The sequence below is a fragment of the Dromiciops gliroides genome, chromosome 4, assembly GCF_019393635.1.
Source record: "Dromiciops gliroides isolate mDroGli1 chromosome 4, mDroGli1.pri, whole genome shotgun sequence".
NCBI lineage: Eukaryota > Metazoa > Chordata > Mammalia > Microbiotheria > Microbiotheriidae > Dromiciops > Dromiciops gliroides.
This window is the reverse complement of record NC_057864.1, coordinates 148,923,738-148,947,580: the sequence shown is the minus strand read 5'-3', so window position 1 is coordinate 148,947,580 and position 23,843 is coordinate 148,923,738. Positions and strand designations below refer to the sequence as shown.

The following is a 23,843-nucleotide window of genomic DNA, read 5'->3' as shown; positions in this document are numbered from 1 at the left end:
TTCATATACTTTCATATATGTATATTGTCTCCCCTATTGGAAATGTAAGCTACTTGAGGGCAGGGTCTTTTTTGCTTTGTCTTTTGTAGTCACAACTCCAGGGACACAATGGACATCTAATAAATGCTCGTGCCATTGAATCAAAGGGGACATAACATATTATTCTGGTCAATTGTGCATTCTATAAAAACAGTGACTATTAGAATGTAAAATAGAAATAATAATTAATCATTAATTGCTAATATAAAAAGTCACAATATAATTTAGAGCAAAGTCTTAAAGTTTAGTGCTTCTTTTATTGTCCTATGAAAAATCAACAAAGTGGTAAATAAAAGATGGAAGGACTTTTTATCAGGTAAAACTTTTGTGTATAAATATAACATTGTAAAGAATTGGAGATTAAAAGCAAAGAATTTTCATATAACTTCTTTACTTTATAGTAATCATAACTGAGGTACAAAGAAATCCAGTGATCTTTTTCAGAAAGTTAATGCAAAGCTAGGATAAGAATCACCATCCCCTTTGTTAGTTTTTCATTTCAATCTATCATACTAATGTGAGACTCCAGTTGGACTTGGATTTATATTCAGTAACCTAAAAAGGCTTTTGTTGTCTTTGGGCTGGGTATCCTGTGTGTGTGAATTTTGTGTGTTCAATAATTCAAATGTATAACTGCATCCAGAAAAAGAACTTATAAACAGAAGCATGTATAAAATAGTTATACATGTATATATGTGTGTATATACACATAGGTATGTATGCATGTGTATACACATATATGTATATGCGTGCATACATACATACACATATATTTGTGTCTAATGGTAGCAATCTTTAGGGTGGTAGGGCAGGGAGAGGAAAAAAGGGAAAAAGAAAGTTATACAATAACTTATTATATATTTAAAAGGATAGGAGCAGCTAGGTGGCACAGTAGATAAAGCACTGGTCTTGGATTCAGGAGGACCTGAGTTCAAATCTGGCCTCAGACACTTAACACTTACTAGCTGTGTGAGGCTGGGCAAGTCACTTAACCCCAGTTGCCTCACTAAAACAAAACAAAACAAAACAAAACAAAAAGGATAGCAAGTTATACATTATAAATTTATAGTTTCATATGCAATTATCTTTTTCCCTATTCTACTATGTTATAGAAAGGCTTATTTTTATTTCTTAAGTTCAAAATAAAATAAAATTTTAAAAATTCAGATATGATTGAGGAATAATGAAAAGATCCCAGATCTGGGATGCAGTAGACTTAATTTTTATCTCAGTTTTGTCACCAACTAGTTTTGTACTTCTAGACAAATCACTTAAGAGCAATTTTCATATGTTAATTTGTTGATTAATTCTCAAAATATGTATTAAATGTCTAGTTTGTGTAAGATACTATAAGGTACTTGGGTGATATAGAAAGATATATGACATTATCCTTTCCTAGAGGAATTCACACTATAACTGCTTTTGTGAGCTTTGTTTTTCTCATCTTCAAGTTGATGGATTTGTACTGCATGATTTCTTAGGAGTCAGTCTTAGGTACAAAGGAAAGAGTCTTGCCTTTGGTATCTATACAATCCTATCCTGATGCTTATTCTTTACATAAACTTAGTAAAGTTATTTGTCATTTAATCTCTCTGGGCCTCAGTTTCCTCATCTAAAATGAAGGGCTTGGGCTAAGTGACCTTGGAAATCCCTTCTAGCTCCAGATTGTAATTTCAAGTCCCTTTTCAACTCTAAAACTCGTTGATCTTAGTTGTGGCACAGAATATCTTCTGATACCCTCAATATAAAGATTGGCATCTAATGTGCCTGACAAAGAACCCCCAGTGGTGTACATAAAATTTTTCAGAAACTAATGTGTGCATGTTTTAAAATGAATTCTTTGTGTAATCAAATATGCTTGAAGGTGGATAGTCTGTCTTCTTTACTGCTTAATCAGGATTTTCCTCTTTTTATGATGGCTTCAGGAGGTGGTCCCCTTAGCAAAGCAAAGAGCACTTAAAAGCATTGGGAAAGTCTGAATGCTGTTTGGCTGGTGAGGAGGCAATGATATGTAATCATCATCAGGCACATACACATTAATAGTCTGGCACTCGAATAGTTGATACACAGATGGCTGTCTATTTCCTTTTTTTAAATGTGATGGGGGATATTCACACACAATGGTCACGTGGTGAGTGTAATTGATGGAATACAGATTCTACTGCTGTGTCAATTACAGCTGAAATTTTTCAATGGGGGTGGGATTCTATCTTAACTCAAAAGTTCCTGTTTTTTCCCTTCCCTTGGAGGAGATCAAATAGAATAGTCAAAGATTTTTAAAAAATTTATTTTAATCAAAAGTATTCAGAAAGGGTCTGCCTAATTTGCACTGGAGCATGTATGACAATCTATACACATAGAGCTTCCACAGGCACACACATTTTTTGCCCAAGCACCACTCCAAAATACCCATATTTTAATACTTGACCCTCAGTGACTTGTTCATTTTATATACTGATTAGTTTATAGCAGAATTATACTAATTTGCTTTGATGAGGAAGGCTTGTTGAGAATTATTACACATAGAGAGCAAGCACAGTCGGAAAGCATTAGAGAATGACCTGGTGGTGCAAGGAGGAGACACATGCTCAAAACCAGACTTTGCTTCATTACCAGATCACACTGTGGCCTGGGGTAGATCATAGCAACTGTCTGCGGCTTCGTTTCTATTCTTAGAATGCTGGCATTTCACAGGGGGCTGTCATTTGGATTATGTAATGAATATGACAAATGATAATATGGCCAGTTTCCAATTTCTATCCATGGAATATCTATCTCATAGATCATCTGTGATTAATTTTACATTTCAGACAAGCTTCCCTTCCTCAGCCCTATCCAGATGGTGTGTGTTTAGGAGGTCCGGACAAATCCTAATACTAACCTAATCAAAGCAATATAGAAAGTAAGTTTGTTATAAAGAATTCCTGCAAAACCATCATCTGTGTCACTGTAACTCTCCATTTCCACAGATAATTAAGGAAAGATGAAAGCCTTTTCTTTTATCTTTAAGTCCCTCCCCCCCCCCATTCTTGGAATGCTATAGTAATGTGTGTACTTATACCACTTCTTTTTTTTTCTTTTTGGTGGGGCAATGGAGGGGTTAAGTGACTTGCCCAGGGTCACACAGCTAATAAGTGTCAAGTGTCTGAGGCCGGATTTGAACTCAGGTCCTCCTGACTCCAAGGCTGTTGCTCTCTCTATCCACTGCACCATCTAGCTGCTCCCAATGTGTGTACTTATGATGCTGTGGTAATATAGTAAATGGTACAGCTAGGTGTATCGGTGGAGCTGGGCCTGGAGTCAGGAAGACCTATGTTCAAATCTGACTTCAGACACTAGTTATGTGACCCTGGGCAAGTCACTTAACTCTTTTTTGCCTCAGTTTCCTCATCTGTAAAATGAGCAGGAGAAGAAAATGGCAAACCACTCCATTGTCTTTGTCAAGAATACCCTATGCACAGTATGATCCATAGGGTCACAAAGAGTTGGACATGACTGAATTGACTGAATAACAATAATATATACATAGTATGTTGGTATATGAAAAGTACTATTCCATTTTTCAGATGCAAAAATGAGAAGGATGAAAGGTATAGGGGCTGAATCTATTACTGTATACCTATTGAACCCCATATATACTGGGTTCTGTGAGGGAAACAAAAGAAATCTGCAGACTTGTTAGGGAGGATATTAATTATTGTTGTCATTTTATATCATTGGATTTGCAATCAAATATTTGAAAAATTAGATGACAGGACATATATAAAATATCTAAACTCTATATTTATAACAAATAGAATTGGTCAAAGGCATTAAGAAATGAATGAAAAGGTCTAGGAATAGAATAAAACTCTATTATTCTATAAAAATCTGTTGCTCTGAGGATCCAAAGTGAATATGGTTATTATTATTATTATTTTTCCTGTAAAGACTACATAAATTGCAATACAGTATATAGTTGGTTCACTTACTCTTTGTAAATGACCTGTATTTGAAGAAATGAAATGCATGGAGGGAGAGAGAACTTTTAGTAAGCTTTCATTGAGGAGTTAGGAGAGGGAGTTGGATTTAGGGTCATCTTACTAAGATATAGAGAAATAAAAGGTTTTATAGTAGTTTGCAGCAAAAAAAGAGGAAGGCCTCATTTTACTATTAGATAAATCTCAAAATTAGTGGGAGCTTTTCAGGCAAATGTGTGAAATTATGAAGTGGGAGAAGCCAAGCCCTGTACTAAAGGTAGAAAGCTTAATTTGACATTTTTAGGACATAGAGTTTACACCTCAGACCGACAGATGTCACAGAGATATAGCAAGTCTTAAGATTTAATTGCAGGCTAAGATATCCTTGGTGGTTTACTAACTGATATAATTAATTTAAAAGGTATCCTTGGCTTCATGGCTACTAGGCACACAGACCATGTTCCAATATTTTAACTAACTAGAATTTATCTTCAAATAAAAATCAAAGGATTGTGGTAGAGATGAAAAAGAAAACACTTATTAATCTATTAATATAGTAAAAGCTCCTTAAGAGATCTTTTCTGCTGATCCCTGAACCAACATCTGTGAATTTGTCACACTTAAAAAAGCTCCAAACCTTAGATCAATCAACCAACCAATCAATTAATCAATCAACATGCATTTATTGTTTACACTGTGCTAAGTCTGGAGATAAAAAGAAAGACAAAATACAGTCTGTGCCCTCAAAGAGCACACATTTTAATGGATGCGACAACATGTAAATACCCTGGTATATACACAATAAGATCCAGGGTAGTTAGAAAGTAATCTGAAGCAGGGAAGGCATTAGCAATTGCCATATGATTACAATTTATGCATCTTATCTTTTATTTATTTATGGGGTTGAGACTTGCCCAGGGTCACACAGCTAGTAAGTATTGAGTGTCTGAGGCTGAGCTTGAACTCAGCTCCTCCCAAGTTTAGAGCTGGTGCTCTATCCACTGCACCAACTAGCTGCCTCATCTTACCATATTCTTGAGAGGCATTTTGATACTATGGAAAGAGCAGCAGCTTTGGAGCCAGAGCACCTTCTTCCAAAATCCTGCTTCTATCTCTTAAGGCCTGTGTTTAACCTCTATGGTCCTAAGTTTCGTCTTCTGTTAAATGAGGAGTGTAGACTAGATGACTTCTATCACCCCTTCCCACTCTACCACTATGATCTTATGCTTTCCATGGCCCTGATTAGAATGTGAAGACTTGATTGGGGGCAGCTGGGTGGCACAGTGGATAAAGCACCAGCCCTGGATTCAGGAGGACCTGACTTAACCCTCATTGACCCACAAAAGAAAAAAAAAAAGACTTGGTGACCATTTTATTTGTTTGTTTGTTTGTTTTTAGTGAGGCAATTGGGGTAAAGTGACTTGCCCAGGGTCACACAGCTAGTAAGTGTGTGTTAAGTGTCTGAGGCCGGATTTGAACTCAGGTCCTCCTGACTCCTGGGCCGGTGCTCTATCCACTGCGCCACCTAGCTGCCCCTGGTGACCATTTTATAAGCCAATAAAGACATTTGACTGATTTTAAGATTCCCAGAATTTATTTACAAGGGCTGTTCCAATATTATTTTACTCTTTATTCTTTTACCTCCTAAGGATTAGCAGTGAAGAAACCCAGCCCCAGCTCAGAATGGAGCCAAACTTCTCAGAATCCTCAGCTCAGGACAGACTCCAGGTCTCCATCACCAGGAGAGATTGGCTTCTTCAGAGAAGCAGCAGTTACAGGTAAAAAAGTTGATAAAGTTGCAAGAAAAAACACACTATTGGTAAAGTGATTTTGCAGCCATTTGAGGCGAATGGGATAAATTGGAAATCTTTTCTTTACTTCAATATAGCAATTAGAGCTTTGGCTAGAATCCCAATAAGATTCTCTAAGCAGTGATTGGTAGAGGACTGTCACAGGGCTTGTATGAATCTCATTACAAAGAGGGGCTGAAAACAGTGGCTTTTTGTGCCTATATTTGACATTCCTCATTATCTTTTAAATATACACTGTCTTTTCCAGGCTCATTTGTCATCTTTGATCATGCTAACCTTTGAAGGTTGGGTTTTTTTTAAGATAAAAAAGAATTTTGCAAAACACAATCCCATATGGAAATCTTTGTCACACCAAACTGTGTTGGGGAGAGGCAATGGCAATAAAGGGTAAAAGCCAATCACTGGAGAGGGCCCAATATAATAGATGGCAGCTAGAGGTCAGTGTAAGGCAGTGATTCCAAGGTCAGCAATCCTAACCTCACAGAATCGACTATTAAACAGACCCTCAAGGTGGACAGAGTCTTACTATTGACCCAACATCAATATGTCCAACAAGGAATTAGCCAGCTTTGTCTTCAAGACCTCTAGGTTGGGAGCCAGAGATCACTCAAATCCAGTCATAATAGAGCAATGGGTTAAAAGGAGAGAAGCACTTAGGCATTGTAGAAGTAGACATGACCTGTCACAGAGAAGTAGACCTCAACATGGAAGCGAGGCCTGTTTAAGATAGGAAAACTAGTGATGGGATCTTAAAGTAATAGGATCCACAAGTTTCCTATCTCTTATTCCTCCCCAACATCTACACATACACACACCCACATACCCAACTCAATGCATTCTGCTCTGGCAGGAACTGCTGATTGGCTTCCTAGGATGCAGCCAACTCTGGGCTTAGGGTTCAAAGGCATAAGACAAATATCACTGACTGGCAGTTCTACAGAGTAATTTGGTTTGCATATTCAACCCTAAACACTACTCTAGCCATAGGGTTGTGGGTTCATATGGACAGAGGGTGGAAATAAATATTTATTAAGTACTTACTATGTGCCCGGCATTCTGCTAAGTACTTTGAAACATTATCTCATTTGATTTTCATTATAACCCTGGGAGGTATGGTCTATTATTATCCCCATTTCATAGTTGAGGAAGTGGAGGCAAACAGAAGTTAAGTGACTTGTCCAGGGTCACATAGCTAGTAAGTGCCTGAGGTTGGATTTGAATTCAGGTCTTCTTGATTCCAAGCCCAGCTCTCTATCCACTACACCACCTAACTGCCTACTGGTAGTGGGGTTCACCCATGGTCCAGTATGGATACTTAGAAGAATCTTGTTTCTGGGAATAATATGAAATGTTTGAGTGTAATGATAGAAAGTATTTAATGGAACAGACTGAAGCACGCTATTTTTCCACATTCTTACTTTTTTAAAAAGTGATTTTAGTTTGCTTATACAGAGTGACAAGTATGGTGATGTTTTACATGATCATATGTGTATGACCCATATCAGATTGTTTCCCACCTTGGGGAGGGAGGAAGGGAGGGATTATTCTCTAACACTATTCTACTGTATTATGGACATGTTTATTTCATTTAAGTTCAGAATAAAATAAATACTTAATAAAATAAAATATTCTTATTTTTAAAAGAAAGTATTTGGCCTTCTCCTAAGATGATGAAATAGGACATTTCTAAAGTCAATATAAATGCTCCAGACAGTTTACACGGTTTCTTTGGCATAAACTGAGCTGAGGGTCAGATACTGTCAGTCCCTTCCTACTAATCTGTTCTTACTTTGATTTTATGAATTATCATTTCCCAGTTAGGAATTTTTGAGTGATCTTAGAACTTGAAGTTACTTTTGATTTCTTATTTCTTTGTTTTTAATCAGTGTAGAGAATTACTGGTGTAGAATTGACAGATTACATATAAACTATAGTTGTTAGTTCCATATTAGGAATTAAGTAATTTGCTTGGTATGTGCCCAAAGCAGGGCAGGACTTGAACCCAGATCTTTGTGACTCTAAGGCAGGCTTTCTATTCACTAAGCTATACTGCCTTTCATTTCTCATTATTTGCCTTGAATAGGCAAGGGCAGCTAGGTGGAACAGTGGATAGAGTGCTGGCCCTGGAGTCAGAAAGACTCGTCTTCCTGAGTTCAAATCTGGCCTCAGACCCTTCCCAGCTATGTGACTTTGGCAAAGTCACTTAACCTGTTTGCCTCAGTTTCCTCATTGTAAAATGAGCTGGAAAAGGACATAGAAAACCATTCCAGCATCTTTGCCAAGAAAACCCCAGATGCGGTCATGAAGTGTTGGACATGACTGAAATGACTGAACAACAAAAAGTGAATAATGAGAAAATTGATGTACTATCAGATCATAGAAGATAGAAGTTTATTTGAAGGGGCCTGTTGTCTGAAGGTAATAGACTTGCCCAGATAGAGAGAAGAAGTGGGTAGATTGTTGAGAAGAACTAAGGGGCTTTGTTCAGTTTCAAGTTGTCCCAATATTTTCAGTCCATCAGTATAATCCCACTGGCCTCTGCTTCCTTCACCAATTCTGGGAGGGTCAAAGGAAGGAAGAAAACAAGCATTTATTAAGTGCCTATGGTGCGTGAGGTATTTTACAAATATTATCTCAGTTGATCTTCATGATAACTCTGGCAAGCAGTGCTATTATAAGTCTCATTTTACAATTTGAGAAAACTGAGGCAAACGGAGGTTAAAGTGACTTGGCAGTTTGTATATAATTTATAGCTGTCAGTTTCATGCCAGGAATTAAATAATTTCCCCAGGATGTTTCTGAAGCAGGCAGGACTTGAACCCATATCTTTGTGACTGCAGTGCTGGCTTTCATTGCTAGTAAGTATCTGAGGCCATATTTGAACTCAAGTGTTCCTAATTCCAGATATATCACTCTTTTCACTGGACCACCTAGCTGTCTCTAGTGTTCTTGTGCATTAAAAGCCAACTTGTGTCTAAAGTGCTATTGTTACCAATATGTTTAAATATTTAAAATGACGATACAAAGACAAAAACAAAAGTTGCTATCCTAAAGGACTTGCCGTTCTATTGCTTTGGTGGTAGAGGGCAGGGGTGAGGGTAGAAATCCATGTATATATATATATATATATATATATATATATATATATATATATATATATATAAGTAAATACAGATTATATGCAAAGTAATTTCTGTTGCTCCTTATGGGATCAGGGGAAGACTTACATAGAAGTTGGCATTTGACTTGAGGCTTGAAGAAAAAACATGAATTCTATAACACTGGGGCAAGGAAAGAGTGCATTCCAGGCATGGATGGCTACCCATGGAAAGGGACAGAGGTGGTATGTGAGGAGTACTCAGTGAGCTTGTTTATCTCAATTGCAAACATAGTACATGGGGGAAAGTAACATATAGTAAACTTGGAAAAGTAGATTAAAGTCATATTGTAAAGGACTTTAAGTGCTCAACTTAGGAATTTGCATTTTATCCTAAAGGCAAGAAGGAACAATTGGAACTTTTTGAACAGGATAATAACATTATTAGACCTATACTTTAAGAATATCAATTTGGCATTTGGGGGATGGAGTGAAGGGGGAGAGAGATTCAAAAGAGGGAAACTGATTAGGAATCTATTTTGATAGTCTGGGCAGAAGGTAATAAGGACCTGAACCAGAATTAGCACCATGGGAATGGCGAGAACTGGACACATATGAGAGATGCTGTCAAGGTACAGATAACAATACCAGTAAGTAATTGGCTCCATGAAGGGTGAGGGAAAGTTGAGATGGAAAATAAGTTAATGTTGTGAACCTGAGAAACTTGAAGGATGATTGTGCCTTCAGAAATAGGGAAGTTAGGTAGGTTTTGGGGAAAAGATAATGAATTCTCATTTGGATATTTTGAGTATGAGATGCTTATGGGGTATCCAATTTAGGAGATCCAGTAGACAATTGGAGCTCAGGAAGGATGCCAGAGTTGACCATTTAGATCAGGGAGTCATCAACTAACAGATATTTATTAGATTGCAGTAACTGTGGCTAAGTGATGGGAATTCAAAGAAAGGCAAAAAACCAGTCTCTGCCCTTGAGAAGCTCACATCATAGCAGGGAAGATGACATGTAAATAATTAGGTACACACGGAGTAGTTGAAAATTAACTTCAAAAGGGAAGTTTTATTATCTGGGAGAAGGGGGGAAGAATCAGGAAAGTCTTCTGTAGAAGGCTGTATTTGTACTGAGTCTTGAAAGAAGGTGGGGTGGGGTTTCTCAGAGGCAGTGATGAGGGGATGGGGAGGAGAACTGCAGGCATAGGGAGCAGCTAGTGATCCAAAGGCATGGATGGAGATGGGTGATAGAATGTTGTGAGCAAAGAAAAGCCAGTAAGCAGTACGGCTGAATCGAAGATTGTGTGAAAGGGAAATGAAATGTCAGAAAAATGGAAAAGGAGAAAGGCATCAGTTAAGAGTTTTAAAAGCCAAACAACAATTATATTTGTTCCTAGAGGTAATAATGCCACTAGAATTTGTTGAATAGGAGAAGTGGTATGGTGAGACTTGCATTTAAGGAAATCCTTTTGGCAGCTGTATGGAGGATGGATTGGAGTGGGCAGAGACACTAATTAGGAGGTCATTACAATAATCTAGCTAAGGCATGATGAGCACTGCAACTAGGGTAGTAATGTATGAGTGGAGAGAAGGGAATTGTGAAGGTAGAAATGACAAAATTTAGCAACAAATTGAGTATGTGGGATGAGTGAGAATGAAGAGCCAGTTGAGTTTAAAGTAGGATCCCTTTCTACTTGCGTAGTTTTATTAATAGAGGCAGAAACAAGGACAGTTGTGAAAGGAACATTGAAAAATCATCCCACAGTGGGATGGGACAACACTCCATTTTTACACTGGGTAGAGATACCATTGTGTCCTTTTCTCTAACATCCAATTATATATGACTGATATGAGGCAAGTCATTTATTGGAAGAGATGCTGTTTAGAGTAGTAAGATTAGTTAAGTCCAGACCTCTGAGTGGGTTAGAACAGACCTCAGAGCTGCATTACAGGAAGACCTCAGAAATAGAACTTCATTTGCTGCCTAGAAGAGCTGATTGGAGGAAGAAAGGTTTTGGTCAGCCACCTCCCAGAGCCAACCTGAGGAAAAAAACACCTGAATCTGGGAACTGACCAGAACTGAACTTGATGTATTGTAGGGGTAGGGGAGCAGACTACAGAGATTACACTGCACATTACTGCCTAAAAACATAGACCCTTGGGGGCAGCTGGGTGGCACAGTGGATAAAGCAACGGCCCTGGATTCAGGAGGACCTGAGTTCAAATCCGGCCTCAGACACTTGACACTTACTAGCTATGTGACCCTGGGCAAGTCATGTAACCCTTATCGCCACACACATACCCACACCCACACCCACACCCACACACACACACACACACACACACACCCCGTAGAGTCCAGCTAAGGAAGCAGATCTGGAAAAGCTGTAAAGATCCTAGGCTTGGGGTTTCTGTTTCACTGAAAGAGGTAAACTACTTCAAGAAGAATAATCTGCAAAAAGTGGCCCCACCCAGAAGGACAGAGAGGCCCAGAGATAGTGTGGCCCCTCCCTTGAGTGAATTATTGCACAGACTCTTCCTGGTGGGGGTAAAGGACATTGAGGCCTGCAGGCCAGTAATTTTTATATTGCCCTGAACAGATGTGTTGCTTCAGATGCCTCCTTGCTATTTTTCTATGAATTTGTGTCATTTTTCCCATTGAACAGTGTTTACATTGGTGGGAGAGTGTGTCCTGAGTTTATGAGTAGAAAGTAAGATTCTATTTACTTTTGCCTTATAAATGTTTCTGATTAAGAGTTAATGGTTGGGGGAAGCTAGGTGGTGCAGTGGATAGAACACTGGCCCTGGATTCAGGAGAACCTGAGTTCAAATCCAGCTTTAGACTCTTGACTGTAAAAAAATTGGTCCCTACATGACACTTAATAGCTGTGTGACCTCGGGCAAGTCATTTAACCCTCATTGCCCCACCAAAAAAAAAAAAAAGAGTTAATGGTATCTGGGGCAACTGGGTGGCCCAGTGGATAGAGCACTGGTCCTGGAGTCACCTGAGTTCAAATCTGGCCTCAGACTACTACTAGCTGTGTGACCTAGGGCAAATCACTTAACCCTGATTGCCTGCTTTGGGGGGGGGGCACCTGCCAAGAAAGAGTTGATGATGCCATCTTTCTCATATCTACTTATCCAGCCCTAACCTCTCCAATGACTTCTAGTCTCTCATCTCCAACTGCCCATTGGTCATCTCAAAGTGGATGTCCTGTAGACATCTTAAAGTCAACATGTCCAAAAGGGAATTCATTATCTTTACCCCCAATCCCTCCCTTCTTTCAGACTTCCCTATTACTGCTGAGGGCATGATCATCCTCCATAGGCTTGCAAACTTGGTGTCATCCTCAACTCTTCATTCTCACTCCCCATATTCAATCTGTGACCAAGGCCAGTCAGTTTTACATCCATGGGGTCTTTCACATACATTCCCTCCTCTGACACTGTGACGACCATGATGCAGAACCTCATCACATTACACCTAGACTACTGCAATAGCCTGTTGGTTGGCCTGTTTGCCACAAGTCTCTCCTTACTTTAATCTATTTTCTATTCAGCCATCATAGTAATTTTCCTAAAGTTCATGTCTGAACATTTCAACTATCCTATACAGTCTAGTGTCTCCCTATCACCTCCAGGAACAAATAAACATCCTCTGTTTAATATTCAGACCCCTTTATATCCTGCCTTCTGCCTTGCTAAGTCTTCTAACTCTCCATCCTCCCCCTACTATAGATATTCTGTAATCCAATGACACTGGCCTCTTCTTTTCTGTTTCTCAAATAAGAATCTCCATTTCCAAACTCTGGGGATTTATACTCATCATCTTCTATGCCTGGAATTCTCTACCTCTTCACCTCCTCCGCACCTCACTTCTTCCTCCTCTCTGGCTTTCTTTAAGTCCCGGCTAAAAATCTCACCTTTTATGTGAATCTTTTCCTAATGACCTTTAATTATAGTGCCCTCCCATTGTTGATTATTTTCATTTTATCCTGCATATGTCTTATTTGTAAAGAGTTTACATATCTCTCTCTTGACAGATGGGACTTTTACCTTCTTCATATTCCCATTACTTAGCAGAGTACCAGGCTCATAATAGGTGCTTAATGAATATTTATTTTTGATTGACAGACTCATCTTAACTGATTCATTAAATAGGAAGGAGACTGGTGGGGTCCAGAAGCTCTAGTTGTTAGTAAAAGAAATATAGTTCCTCAAATCAAGGGTCTGGTATCTTTAAAAAAGTGAATTGTAGTATTCAGTCAACTAGCATTTATTAAACACCTACTATGTACTAGACACTATTTTAAGTACTGAGGATACAAAGAAAGGCAAAAAACCAAATAGTTCTTGTTCTCAGGGATCTCATAGTATAATGGGAGTGACATAGTAGCAGTGTGGCCACCCTCCCTAGGAAACTCCAATATGCCAGTATGACTGATTGCAGGTTGAGTGAGCCATTGTAGAGATTTTTTAAAAGGGAAGAATAAGGATCAGTGGCACACTCTATACTGCACAAAGGTGACATTAAGGTTTGAACTAGGAAGGTGGTAGTGCCCTTAACAGTGACAGAGAAGTTCAGAAGAGAGGACACTTTGAGGGGAAAGGGTTCTAGAGTTTGGGCCCATTGAGTCTGAGATGCCTATAATAAATCCCAAATCAAAATATCATTAGGTGGTTGGTGATGTGGTACTGAAACTCAAAGACTAGATTAACGGTAGATGTTTATGTCTGGGAATCATCTTATTTCAGTCAACAAATATTCATTAAGAGCCTACTAAGTTCCAGGTGCTATGCTAAACACTAGGAATACAAATAAAAACAGAGCCTTGCTGAGCATCCGCATTTGGTGGTCATGATATATGTGAATTTCCAGCAAAGGAGATTGAGAATGAGTGGCCAGAAGAACAACCCAGAGAAGACTGAAGAAAAGACCAGAGAAGACTGAATATCCAGAAGGAGAGAATATAAACAACAGTTGTAAATACTGTAGAGAAGTCAAGAAGGATAAGGAATGATTTTAATTATATTTGAATTAGATTTTGAAGAGACCGTTGGTAACTTTTGAAAGAGCAATTTCAGTTGAATATGGAGATAAGATCCTATGTTGTGGAGGGTTTAGAAGAAAGTTAAAAAGAGGAAGTAGAAACAGTGAGTATAGATAGCTTTTTAAAAGAGATTTTTCCATGAAAGGGAAAAGAGATATAGGAGCAGGAAAGATAGGAACAAGTGAAAATTTATCAAAGATGGAGGAGATAGGTGTCTGAATGTAGGGAGCAGGGAAAGAGTCAGTAGAAGGGGAGAAATTGAAAATTAGAGAGTAAGCTTGATTGTGGGGGCAGTTTGTTGGAGAAGTGTGTAGGGTATGAATTGATGTGCTTAGTTTTGTCTTGGGAAAGGACCACTTCTTATCAGTGACTGGAGTAAAGAAGAAGATAAAGGGGTATGATGTTGAGGGGCATGAAATGAGAAGGGGAGAAGAGAGAGCTCATGGTGAATGGCCTCAACTATTTTCAGTGAAAGAGGAAAAGTCCTCAGATAAGAACGTGGGCTGGGGTGGGAGAAGAAGGGTTTGATCCCTGGTGATTACTATTTTGTGGAAGGCTTGAGGAGAGATGAAAATGTTTGGACTAGTCACTATGAAGAGTGGGATAATAGATAAATTAGAAACAGTGGAATTCTTGCCTTGCCTGCTTTAGATGCAATAACAAATTTGTATGTGAACTCAGTCAGCTTGGATTTGTGATTTCCTCCCACTTCATTTAGCAACAAGTGAACAGGAGTGAAAGCAGCAGATGGTTAGAATATTCCAGGATTGGAGTGTGGCAAGTCATGGCTGGCAATAGGACAAAGGCAAAAGGGATTCATATGCTTAGAGATAATAGTTGAACTCATGGGAGTGGTTGAGATCATTGAGAGAGTTTACACATAGATGAGGCCCCTGGATAAAGCTTTGGGGGTACACCCACACACAGGAGTAGGGCATGGATGAGGATTCAGATAGATGGGTAGATGGAGAAGCCAGAAGTGCTATGAAAACTGAGGGAGGAGAGAGTGTCCAGGCAGAGGAAGGATGGTCAATAGCACCAAATTCTGCAGAGGTCAAAATAGTTGAGGAATTGGAAAGGGCAAAAGAGTTTGCTAATTCATAACCAATTATGATGCTATGCTATGCACATAGCTAATGGCTCTCCTAAGCCTGTGTTGTTGATATCTCATTTATGATTTCCCAGGTCTGGTGAGGGAAGTAGAAGCATGTGGGGTTCTAATAAGGAATTTTAATTGAATGGAAGGAAGTTCTTTGAGGTCAGAGTCTGATTTCCCTTTTGTCTTTGTACCTGCAGCATCTAGTCCAGTACCATATTACACAGTAGGTAGTTAACAAATCCTTGTTGGATTGGAATTGAAGGACTAATACAGCACTTGGGCATTAGCTTTAGCCTCTTCTACCAATCTGAGTTAAATGTTGATTGACTGATTGATCTCAAGAGGTGTTGATGCTCTGCATTCTTTGTACTGAAAATGGATCCTGAAGCCACAGAAATCAAATGTTTGAGCCCATGGCACAGGCTAGATAGAACTCACCATTAATGTCATTTTATATGATGACAGCAGTACTCTGCTTGTACTCACTATATTAGGCAAACTAATTACCAAATCTGGCCAAGCCTCAGAGCTAAGAATGATCTTTACATTTTAAAATAAAATTTTATTGTGTTTAAAGATGTTAAAAATCCTTCTTAGCTTGCAGACCCTCCAGAAACAGGTGGCAGGAAGATTTGTCCCCACTGTTTGCCAATTCCTGCCCCAGATTATAACTTTGTAGAGACATGTGTCTATGGTCTTTATTTACACACACACACACACACACACACACACACACACACACACACACACATATTCCTTCATTTGGGCTCAGATGGACAGAAGGGTGGGTTTGGAGGCGACCTGCTGAGTGGTATTAGGTACTTCATAAGTGACTACATTCCATAATATTCCTTGTCCTGGCATCTCACCATTGTATCCACTATGATGGAAGTAATTTATACATTTACGGCATTTTTCCAAGTCAAATTTTTGGATGCCCCCAGTAGTTATTTCATGCTTGGGGAGGACTGTTTCTCCTTATGCCAACTAATCAGAAATGTAAAGCCGGCATGATTTTTCCAGTTCAGCAAACCTCAGAAATCTGCCTGCCTCAGAAGGAGAAGCATCAGTCACTGCTCTGGTGCATCCAGTTAACTCTCATTTAAATGACTCATTATCAGCTGAGCAGTTTGCCGTTAGCAGGGTTAATCTGTAAAATCTGTTCTGCCTATCCCCTACAGAAGGAAATCGAAGGACTCCAAGCAAGGATGTCTGTGCTAGAAGCAAAAGATCAACAATTAAGACGGGATATAGAAGAGCAAGAGAGGTTCGTCCAATTTCAGGATTGTGAGCTGACTTCCTTGCTGGGATGTGTGTCTCTGGGAGAGCTGCAGGAGGTCAGGAAGGCCTTGGATGACACACTAGCCTTGTCCTATCAGATACCATTTAGTCTGGAGCTCCCTGGAACTATGAAGAGGTATTTTTTTTTTCTTCTTCAATTATTTTCTAGTTGTTTCATGGGATGACTGGTGGCACCCTCCAGTTACTGAATTGTTTCATCATCTCATTAGTAAATAAACTCTTTCTGGGCAGTGCAGGTAGCTCAGATGGCTAGAGCAAAGACTAAGACTGGCTCAATTTCATAGCAACTCACTCATTTCACAACCATTTATTAAATGCCTACTACATGAAAAACACTGGGTGTGGTGTTAGGGGAGATTTAGTGGAAGATAATTAAGATATGGTTCCTTCCTCTTGTGGAGCTTTCAGTCCAGCAGGGAAGATGAGGCACAGGTACACATATGCAGTAACTGATAAGAATAAAAATAGCTAACATTTATATAGCACTTTAAAATGTGCAGTTGACTTTATGTGGATCTTGGTAGATGCTTACAACAGTCTTGTGAGGGTAAGTGCTATTATTGTTGTCCCCATTTCACAGATGAGGAAACTGAGGCTGAGACGTTAAATGGCTTGATCAGGGTGCCTGAGGCAGCATTTGAACTCAGGTCTTCCTGACTCCAGATCTACTGCTCTATCTACTATGCTATGATGCCTTACTATAAGAATACCACAATGATAGAACAGAGTAGAATGCGAGACCAATTAAAAATATGATAGTGTTAAGTAGATTTTTTTTTGATAGTGTCAAGTAGGGTTAGCTAGGTGGTACAGTAGATAGAGTACCAGGCCTGGAAGCAGGAAGATTCATCTTTAAATTCAAATCTGGCCTCAGATACTTACTAGGCATGTGACCCTGGGCAAGTCACTTAACCCTGTTTGCATCAGTTTCCTCATCTGTAAAATGGGAAGGAAATGGCAAACTCCAAATGGGGTCATGAAGAATTGAACACCACTTGGAAACCACTGATCATCGACGACAACAACAACAACAACAACAATAAACAACAACAACAACGCGTCAAGTAGAATACAACAAAAGCATGAACTATACAAAGGGCCTGTGCAAAGACAGAAGAAGCAACTTAGCCAATCATTTTGTAAATGGACATAGTTGGTCACAAGACAGACTAGATAAGAGAAGGTAGACTATTAATATGTCTGTTAACGATGCTGAAAGAACAAACACCTCCTCTGTCCTTAGAACTGTGAAAGATACAAAAGATGTATGGGGCTCGGTCTTTGCCCTCAAAGACGTTATAATTTCACTAAGTCATACACACGTGAAACGGATAACAATTCTAGAAAAAGCATGAAAAGGGAGTTTATAGAGAATATGTGCTAAGTTCCTAATACCCTACTGATGTTGTGTTAGCAGCATTTTTAAATATGAAAGGCATTTATTTATTTATTTATTTATTATAATACATTATTATGTTGGAGAGAAGTCTTGAATTAAAGTCACCATCTGCTGCAGGAAAATTAATTAATCTATTTAGTAATTTTGTAATAGATCCATTTGAATTCTAGGCTTACTAGCATATACTTAAAATTTAAATCACTGAGAAAAATTTGTAAATTAAACCACTGCTGTCCAGGGGCAGCTAGGTGGCACAGTGGATAGAACACCGGCCCTGGATTCAGGAAGACCTGAGTTCAAATCCAGCCCCAGACACTTGACGCTTACTAGCTGTGTGACCCTGGGCAAGTCACTTAATTCCAATTGCCTTACCACAAAAAAGAAAAAAGAAAAAAAAAAGAAATCAAGGAGTAGTGGGAGAAAAACAGAAAAAGGAACGTATTTTTAAAAACCCTTCCTGAGGGCTTTTGATAGAATTGCCCAGGTGCCTGACTGGCAATGACTGGCATAATGCCTAGGTTATAAACTGGGACTAGGAGGACTATATGAGTTTAAACCTCCCCCCTTTTAAAGGGACATCCTAACCAGTAGCTATACCCCTCAATAGTAGGTCACAGAGAACCATAGGTGATGGTATGAGGAATCTGAGCACCAGCATATGGCAGCAAAGTTGAGTCAACACCTTAGTTAAAGACCAGCAAAGATCCTGAGCAGCCATTCTGTGACATCTAGCAGCCTGTGCTTGCCTGTGTGGGAGCAGAGACATGGTGCTCTCTCTTTCTGCCTGCATGTTATTCTAATTCCTCTTCAATTCCTTCCTGGGATCTTTTATGACTAGAGCAACCTTGCAAATAGGCACCTTCTTCCCCATCACAGGAAAACCAGTTAGGATTCTTTTCACTTGGGAAACCAATCAAACATGATTGTTAGAGATTTTGCCCCTCCCTACAAATGCCTCACCCATATCTTCTGTACTGAGCAGCACTGTGGTGTGGGATGGAGACCAAACTTACTTGCATTAGAAAAGTGAAGAAAGTTGGGCATGAACTGGGTACCAGCTGAGAAAGGCTGTCTCTTGCTGAGTTATTGATCCAGTCTACATCTCCTGCTGTGGCCTAAATTCATTTACCTGAAGATCCAGACACTCCTCTTGATTAGGTCTTGGATATGTCCAGTCCCTTCAGAGAGATCGAGTGGTGTCCTTGTCTCTTTGGGGATTATAACCCAGATTTGTTCTTACTTCCTCTTTCCCTTGTCCAGCTCCACATGCCCCTGCATGTCTTAGGTTAAACAATAAGCTTTTTCCCTTATATGATTTTAAATGCTCCAAATAAAGGCCTAGTGCTATAGTTTTCACTGGCTAGCTGGCCTTTTCTGTGACATTTGCAGCATTACAAAAAAGCAGGTGCTGGAGGCAGCTAGGTGGCACAGTGGATAAAGCACCGACCCTGGATTCAGGAGGACCTGAGTTCAAATCTGGCCCCAGACACTTGACATTTACTAGATGTGTGACCTTGGGCAAGTCACTTAATCCTCATTGCCCTGCAAAAAAAAAAAGCAGGTGTGACATACACTTTATCAATAATCATTTGCCCTTAAACCTATGACTAGTAACCTTTAAGATGGGTGAGTGGCATAGAACAAAGCTTTTTAAACTGTGGGTTGCCAACAATACTTTAGGTCTATATCCCAAAGAGATCATAAAAAAGGGAAAAGGACCCACATGAACAAAAAGATTTATAGCTGCTCTTTTTGTGGTGGCAAAGAACTGGAAAATGAGGGGATGCCCATTGATTGTGGAATGGCTGAACAAGTTGTGGTATATGAATGTAATGGAATACTATTGTGCTATAAGAAATGATGAGCAAGATTTCAGAAAAACCTGGAAACACTTGCATGAATTGATGCTGAGTGGAGCAGAACCAAGAGAACACCGTACACAATAACAGCAACATTGTGTGATGATCAACTGTGATAGTCTTCTCAATAATACAATTATCCAAGACAATTCCAAAAATGCTCTCCACATCCAGAAAAAGAACTATGGAGTCTAAATGCAGATCGAAGCATACTATTTTCACCTTTTTTGCTGTTGTTTTTTTTGTTTTGTTTTGTTTCTTCTTTCTTGTGTTTTTTCCCTATTTTTCTGATTCTTTTTTCATAAAATGATTGTAATGTATGACCTATATGAGATTGTTTTCTAGCTTTGGGCGGGGGACAGGGAGGGAGGTAGGGAGAAAAATGTGGAACTCAAAATCTTACAAAAATGAATGTTGAAAACAATCTTTACACGTAATTGGAAAAAATAAAATACTATTAAAATAAACTGTGTATCATAACCCCATGTGAGGTCATGTAACTGAACGTGGGGGTCACCAAAATTTGGCAACAGGGCAAGCCAGGTGTGGCCTATATTTAATCATCCCAGGTAGGTACTTAATCGGTTTCTCAAACAATACTAAATCAATCAGGTGAGATCCCTGGGTGTCTGCCAAATTCTATTTTTTTTATCACATTATTAGATACCTATATACCCAGGATCATATAAAAATTTCTCAGGAGAAAAGGGGTCATGAGTGGAAAAAGTTTAAGAACCCTGGGATAGAATGCTATTTGACTTTAATTTTTACCATAACTTATTAGGAGGAAGGGTTGGCTATCAAGGTTTGTTGTTGTTGTTGTTGTTGTTTTTTGGTGGGGCCATGAGGGTTAAGTGACTTGACCAGGATCACATAGCTAGTAAGTCTCAAGTGTCTGAGGCCCGATTTGAACTCAGATCCTCCTGAATCCAGGGCCAGTGCTTTATCCACTGTACCACTTATCTGCCCCAAGGGTTATGCTTATTTACAAAATTAATTTAAAGTACCCAAACTCTATCAGAATCAAACTGGTTGCCCAATAAAGGCTTGTTGACTAACTGACTACTATTTACCAGACTAAAAGTAATTAAGAAATTTGAACTTTATTGTATCGAGGATGATGTAGTACAAAGAGCTTAGACTCTGAGTTGAGAGGACAGGGTTCTCATCCTGACTCTGCTATTAGCTAGCTGTGTGGCCTTGAACAACACACCTCTCTGGGCCTCTATTTCCTCATTTGTAAAGTGAGGGAGTTGTATTAGATCATCTCTAATCCTTTTTCAGCTCAATAATAAATCTATGAGATGGGACACCTCCAATGATTGAAGCCATTCATAAAAATGTACCACCTTGGAATGGCAGTTTAATGGATATAGACATCACATATAGAATAAACTTCTCCTTTGGGGGAAGCCTCCCACCCCCACCTCACCAAGAGCAAAGTTAACGAAGTTTTATTTGAGGAAGAACTCTCAATAATATAGTCAGTGAGCAGTAAATTGTGCTATGTGGGTATTATTTTGGGGAGTTCTACCACATTCAAATCTAAGAATTCAAATCTCTTTTCTGGTTGATATTCCTAGGCAGAGGCTAAAAGATGTGCCTCCTATTCTCCATTATATTCTAGATTCACATGGATTAAGGTTTAATGTGGGGATATTTGGGATGATTATAATTTACCTTACTGGACTTGAACCCCATCCCAGTTTCCTGAGAACATTTATAGGTCATTTAGATTCAACTTACATTTTACTATTAGAGTATTTAGGAACTATATATTGAAATAGTGAAATATTTAATTGGGACATAATTGCAAAGAAATAGAGAAAAAAAAAATTTCTCCACACTCAATCATGAATAAATGAGTTTAACTTCATCTCTGATTCCCAACAAAGCATCCCAGGAAAACAATTTTTCTGATGTCCATGATTCCTGGAAAATGGGGAGCTCTCTAGAGCTCTAACAAGGGCAAGTAGAGCATTAAGTGAAGGTATATTTGCTTAAAGTCTTTGGGAATTATGATACTCTGGCTCCAGGGCGGCTAGGTGGCAAAGTGGATAAAGCACTGGCCTCAGACACTTGATACTTGCTAGCTGTGTGACCCTGGGCAAGTCATTTAACTTCCATTGCCCCACAAAAAATTAAATTAAATTTAAAAAAGTATGCATCATGAATTTTCTTCTTCCTAGATTCTTCCATTTTTTGCCTCTATGATGCAATCACTAAGCACTATAAACAAGTCATTTTATGAGTCAATGGGGTGCTGGTAATATGTTCTAATGAGCATATGCTTTCTAGGCTCAGACATTTTGGGAAAGATGATCTCTTTTCATCAGGCATACTTCTATTGTGTTGAGAACTCACTGTTCTGTACTACAATGACCATGGCATTAGGCAAAGGAGGGAGGATTTTTCTGAGTCACCAATCTTAGGAGTTTTTGTAATCTAGGGGTTAGAGCAAGGTGGGAGGGTGGACAGAGATGAGAACAAATAAGAGGTAATGTAATGAAATTATATTTTCATATTTTGAAGAGGAAATTCCTTTTCTCCTCTATGAAAGTTAATCATGTTTATTAAATATTCACTGGGAATCAAGAGAGTTTCTCATGTGTAAGAGTTGGTGGTGTCATTGTGACCTATTGTGTGTAAATGGGAAACACACTAGTCAGGGCTCAGAAGCAATAGTGGCAAGTGATAGGAGTGTATCCTCTAGAGTTGACTCTAGTAACCTGAAAGACTTGAGATCTCTCAAGTAGCTGAATGGCTGTAACCTTGGTCCCCTGTCTGGAAACATCCACCCTGACCTGCTGAAGTGGGTACAGAAGGGTGAGTGAGCCAACTAGTTGGAGAAGGGAGTCTAGGAGGAGTTTGGACTTGGTGCCACAAGACGATTATCTCAAATTTTTTTTCTCTCTTCTGGACAATGCTGAGTTGGGGGTTCTATCTTCTAGTCGTTGTGTACCTGGGGAGTTTATTTTTGGCTTGCTCAGATTTGGAATGGCTAGATAACATATGAAAAGGGAAAATCATGAAACATGTTCTAATGAAGAGAGTTTTTCAAGATTATAAAACATCTACAAAAATAAAAAACTTACCGTATCATTATTTCTGTTACCAATAAAAGTAGTTATACCTTGTTGACCAGAAACATTCTGTGCTGTCTGTGGAGAAGTAGGCTGTGATTTAGTCACCCCAGAAAGAGTGTGGAAATTCAAAAGAAATAATATATTCCTTGTTCTGGATAATGTAACGATTGGAATGATACCACCTGCTGGAGACTTACTGTAGAAAAGCTCCACCATGAGGAGAAGGCCTCTGAAGGCAAGCAATGAGGTCAAGGTCCTTAGCGTCAGGAAGTGACATTTGCTCATGGGTACTGTCTATCAAGGCTACCTGCCAATCAACTTGAGAAGCGTCACATTTCTGGGAGGAGGACATGAAGTAGGAAGTGGACGCTGGTGGAGGGTTCTGTCTCTTTTTGGTTCCTGACCTGGCATGGTGGGTCGGATGATAGGGTCTCTTAGAAATAGTTAGATTTTTATCTTTCTCTCTGATCCTAATGCTCTTTAATAAATACTTAAACATTTAAATACTCTTGCTAAAGCTTATCATTTATTGGTGACCACTCATTAGATTTTAGATAGTATAGCTAGAATTTTAGCCCCTTACAATAAAGCATGCCTTGAACTTGACAATAAACTTCTTAATTGCATTTGGCATTTCTGAGCCTATTACTGGTGGCAGGGTGTCTGATTGCATGAAGGGCATCATTGGTGACCTTGGCACACTGAGAATCAATCCTCTGGATGAGTGTGGTGTGGGCTAGGGAAACTTCATTCCTCCCCTTCCCCATTTGCTTTCCATTTAGGCATTAGAAATGAAAGCAGAAGTTTTACAATTCCAATGATTTGTTTGGACATGTAGCTTGGAGATAAAGGGATGGAAATTGAATGCTGCCTGCTTATGACAAGGAGAGCTGCTATTTGACCTTAGTTGCTGAGAGGGGTTTTCTTCCAACATGCAAAGGGTAAAGTGTTTTGTTATATAGAATCTAGTATGCAGAGGAATGGTGGGTTGACAGAAAAAGGGAAATGAGAAAAACCTAAGGCTGCCTACAAAATATCTCTACTTTAATTCCCATCACCTTAAACACAGCATGACCCAGTCACCACCTTCCTCACCATGTTGGGGTAAGTGTGGGTGAGGGGGATCATAAGAT

The 23,843-nt window shown here is 39.1% G+C and overlaps 1 protein-coding gene across 1 annotated transcript in view; it reads left to right on the top strand.

Moving 5' to 3' along the window:
* The window catches only part of DISC1 (DISC1 scaffold protein), a 531,299-nt gene that overhangs the window by 123,744 nt on the left and 383,712 nt on the right, over positions 1-23,843 (top strand). Inside the window, 3 exon segments of the mRNA XM_043999680.1 lie at positions 5,648-5,754; positions 5,757-5,776; positions 16,246-16,481. Coding sequence (XP_043855615.1) covers positions 5,648-5,754; positions 5,757-5,776; positions 16,246-16,481 — 363 coding nt within the window.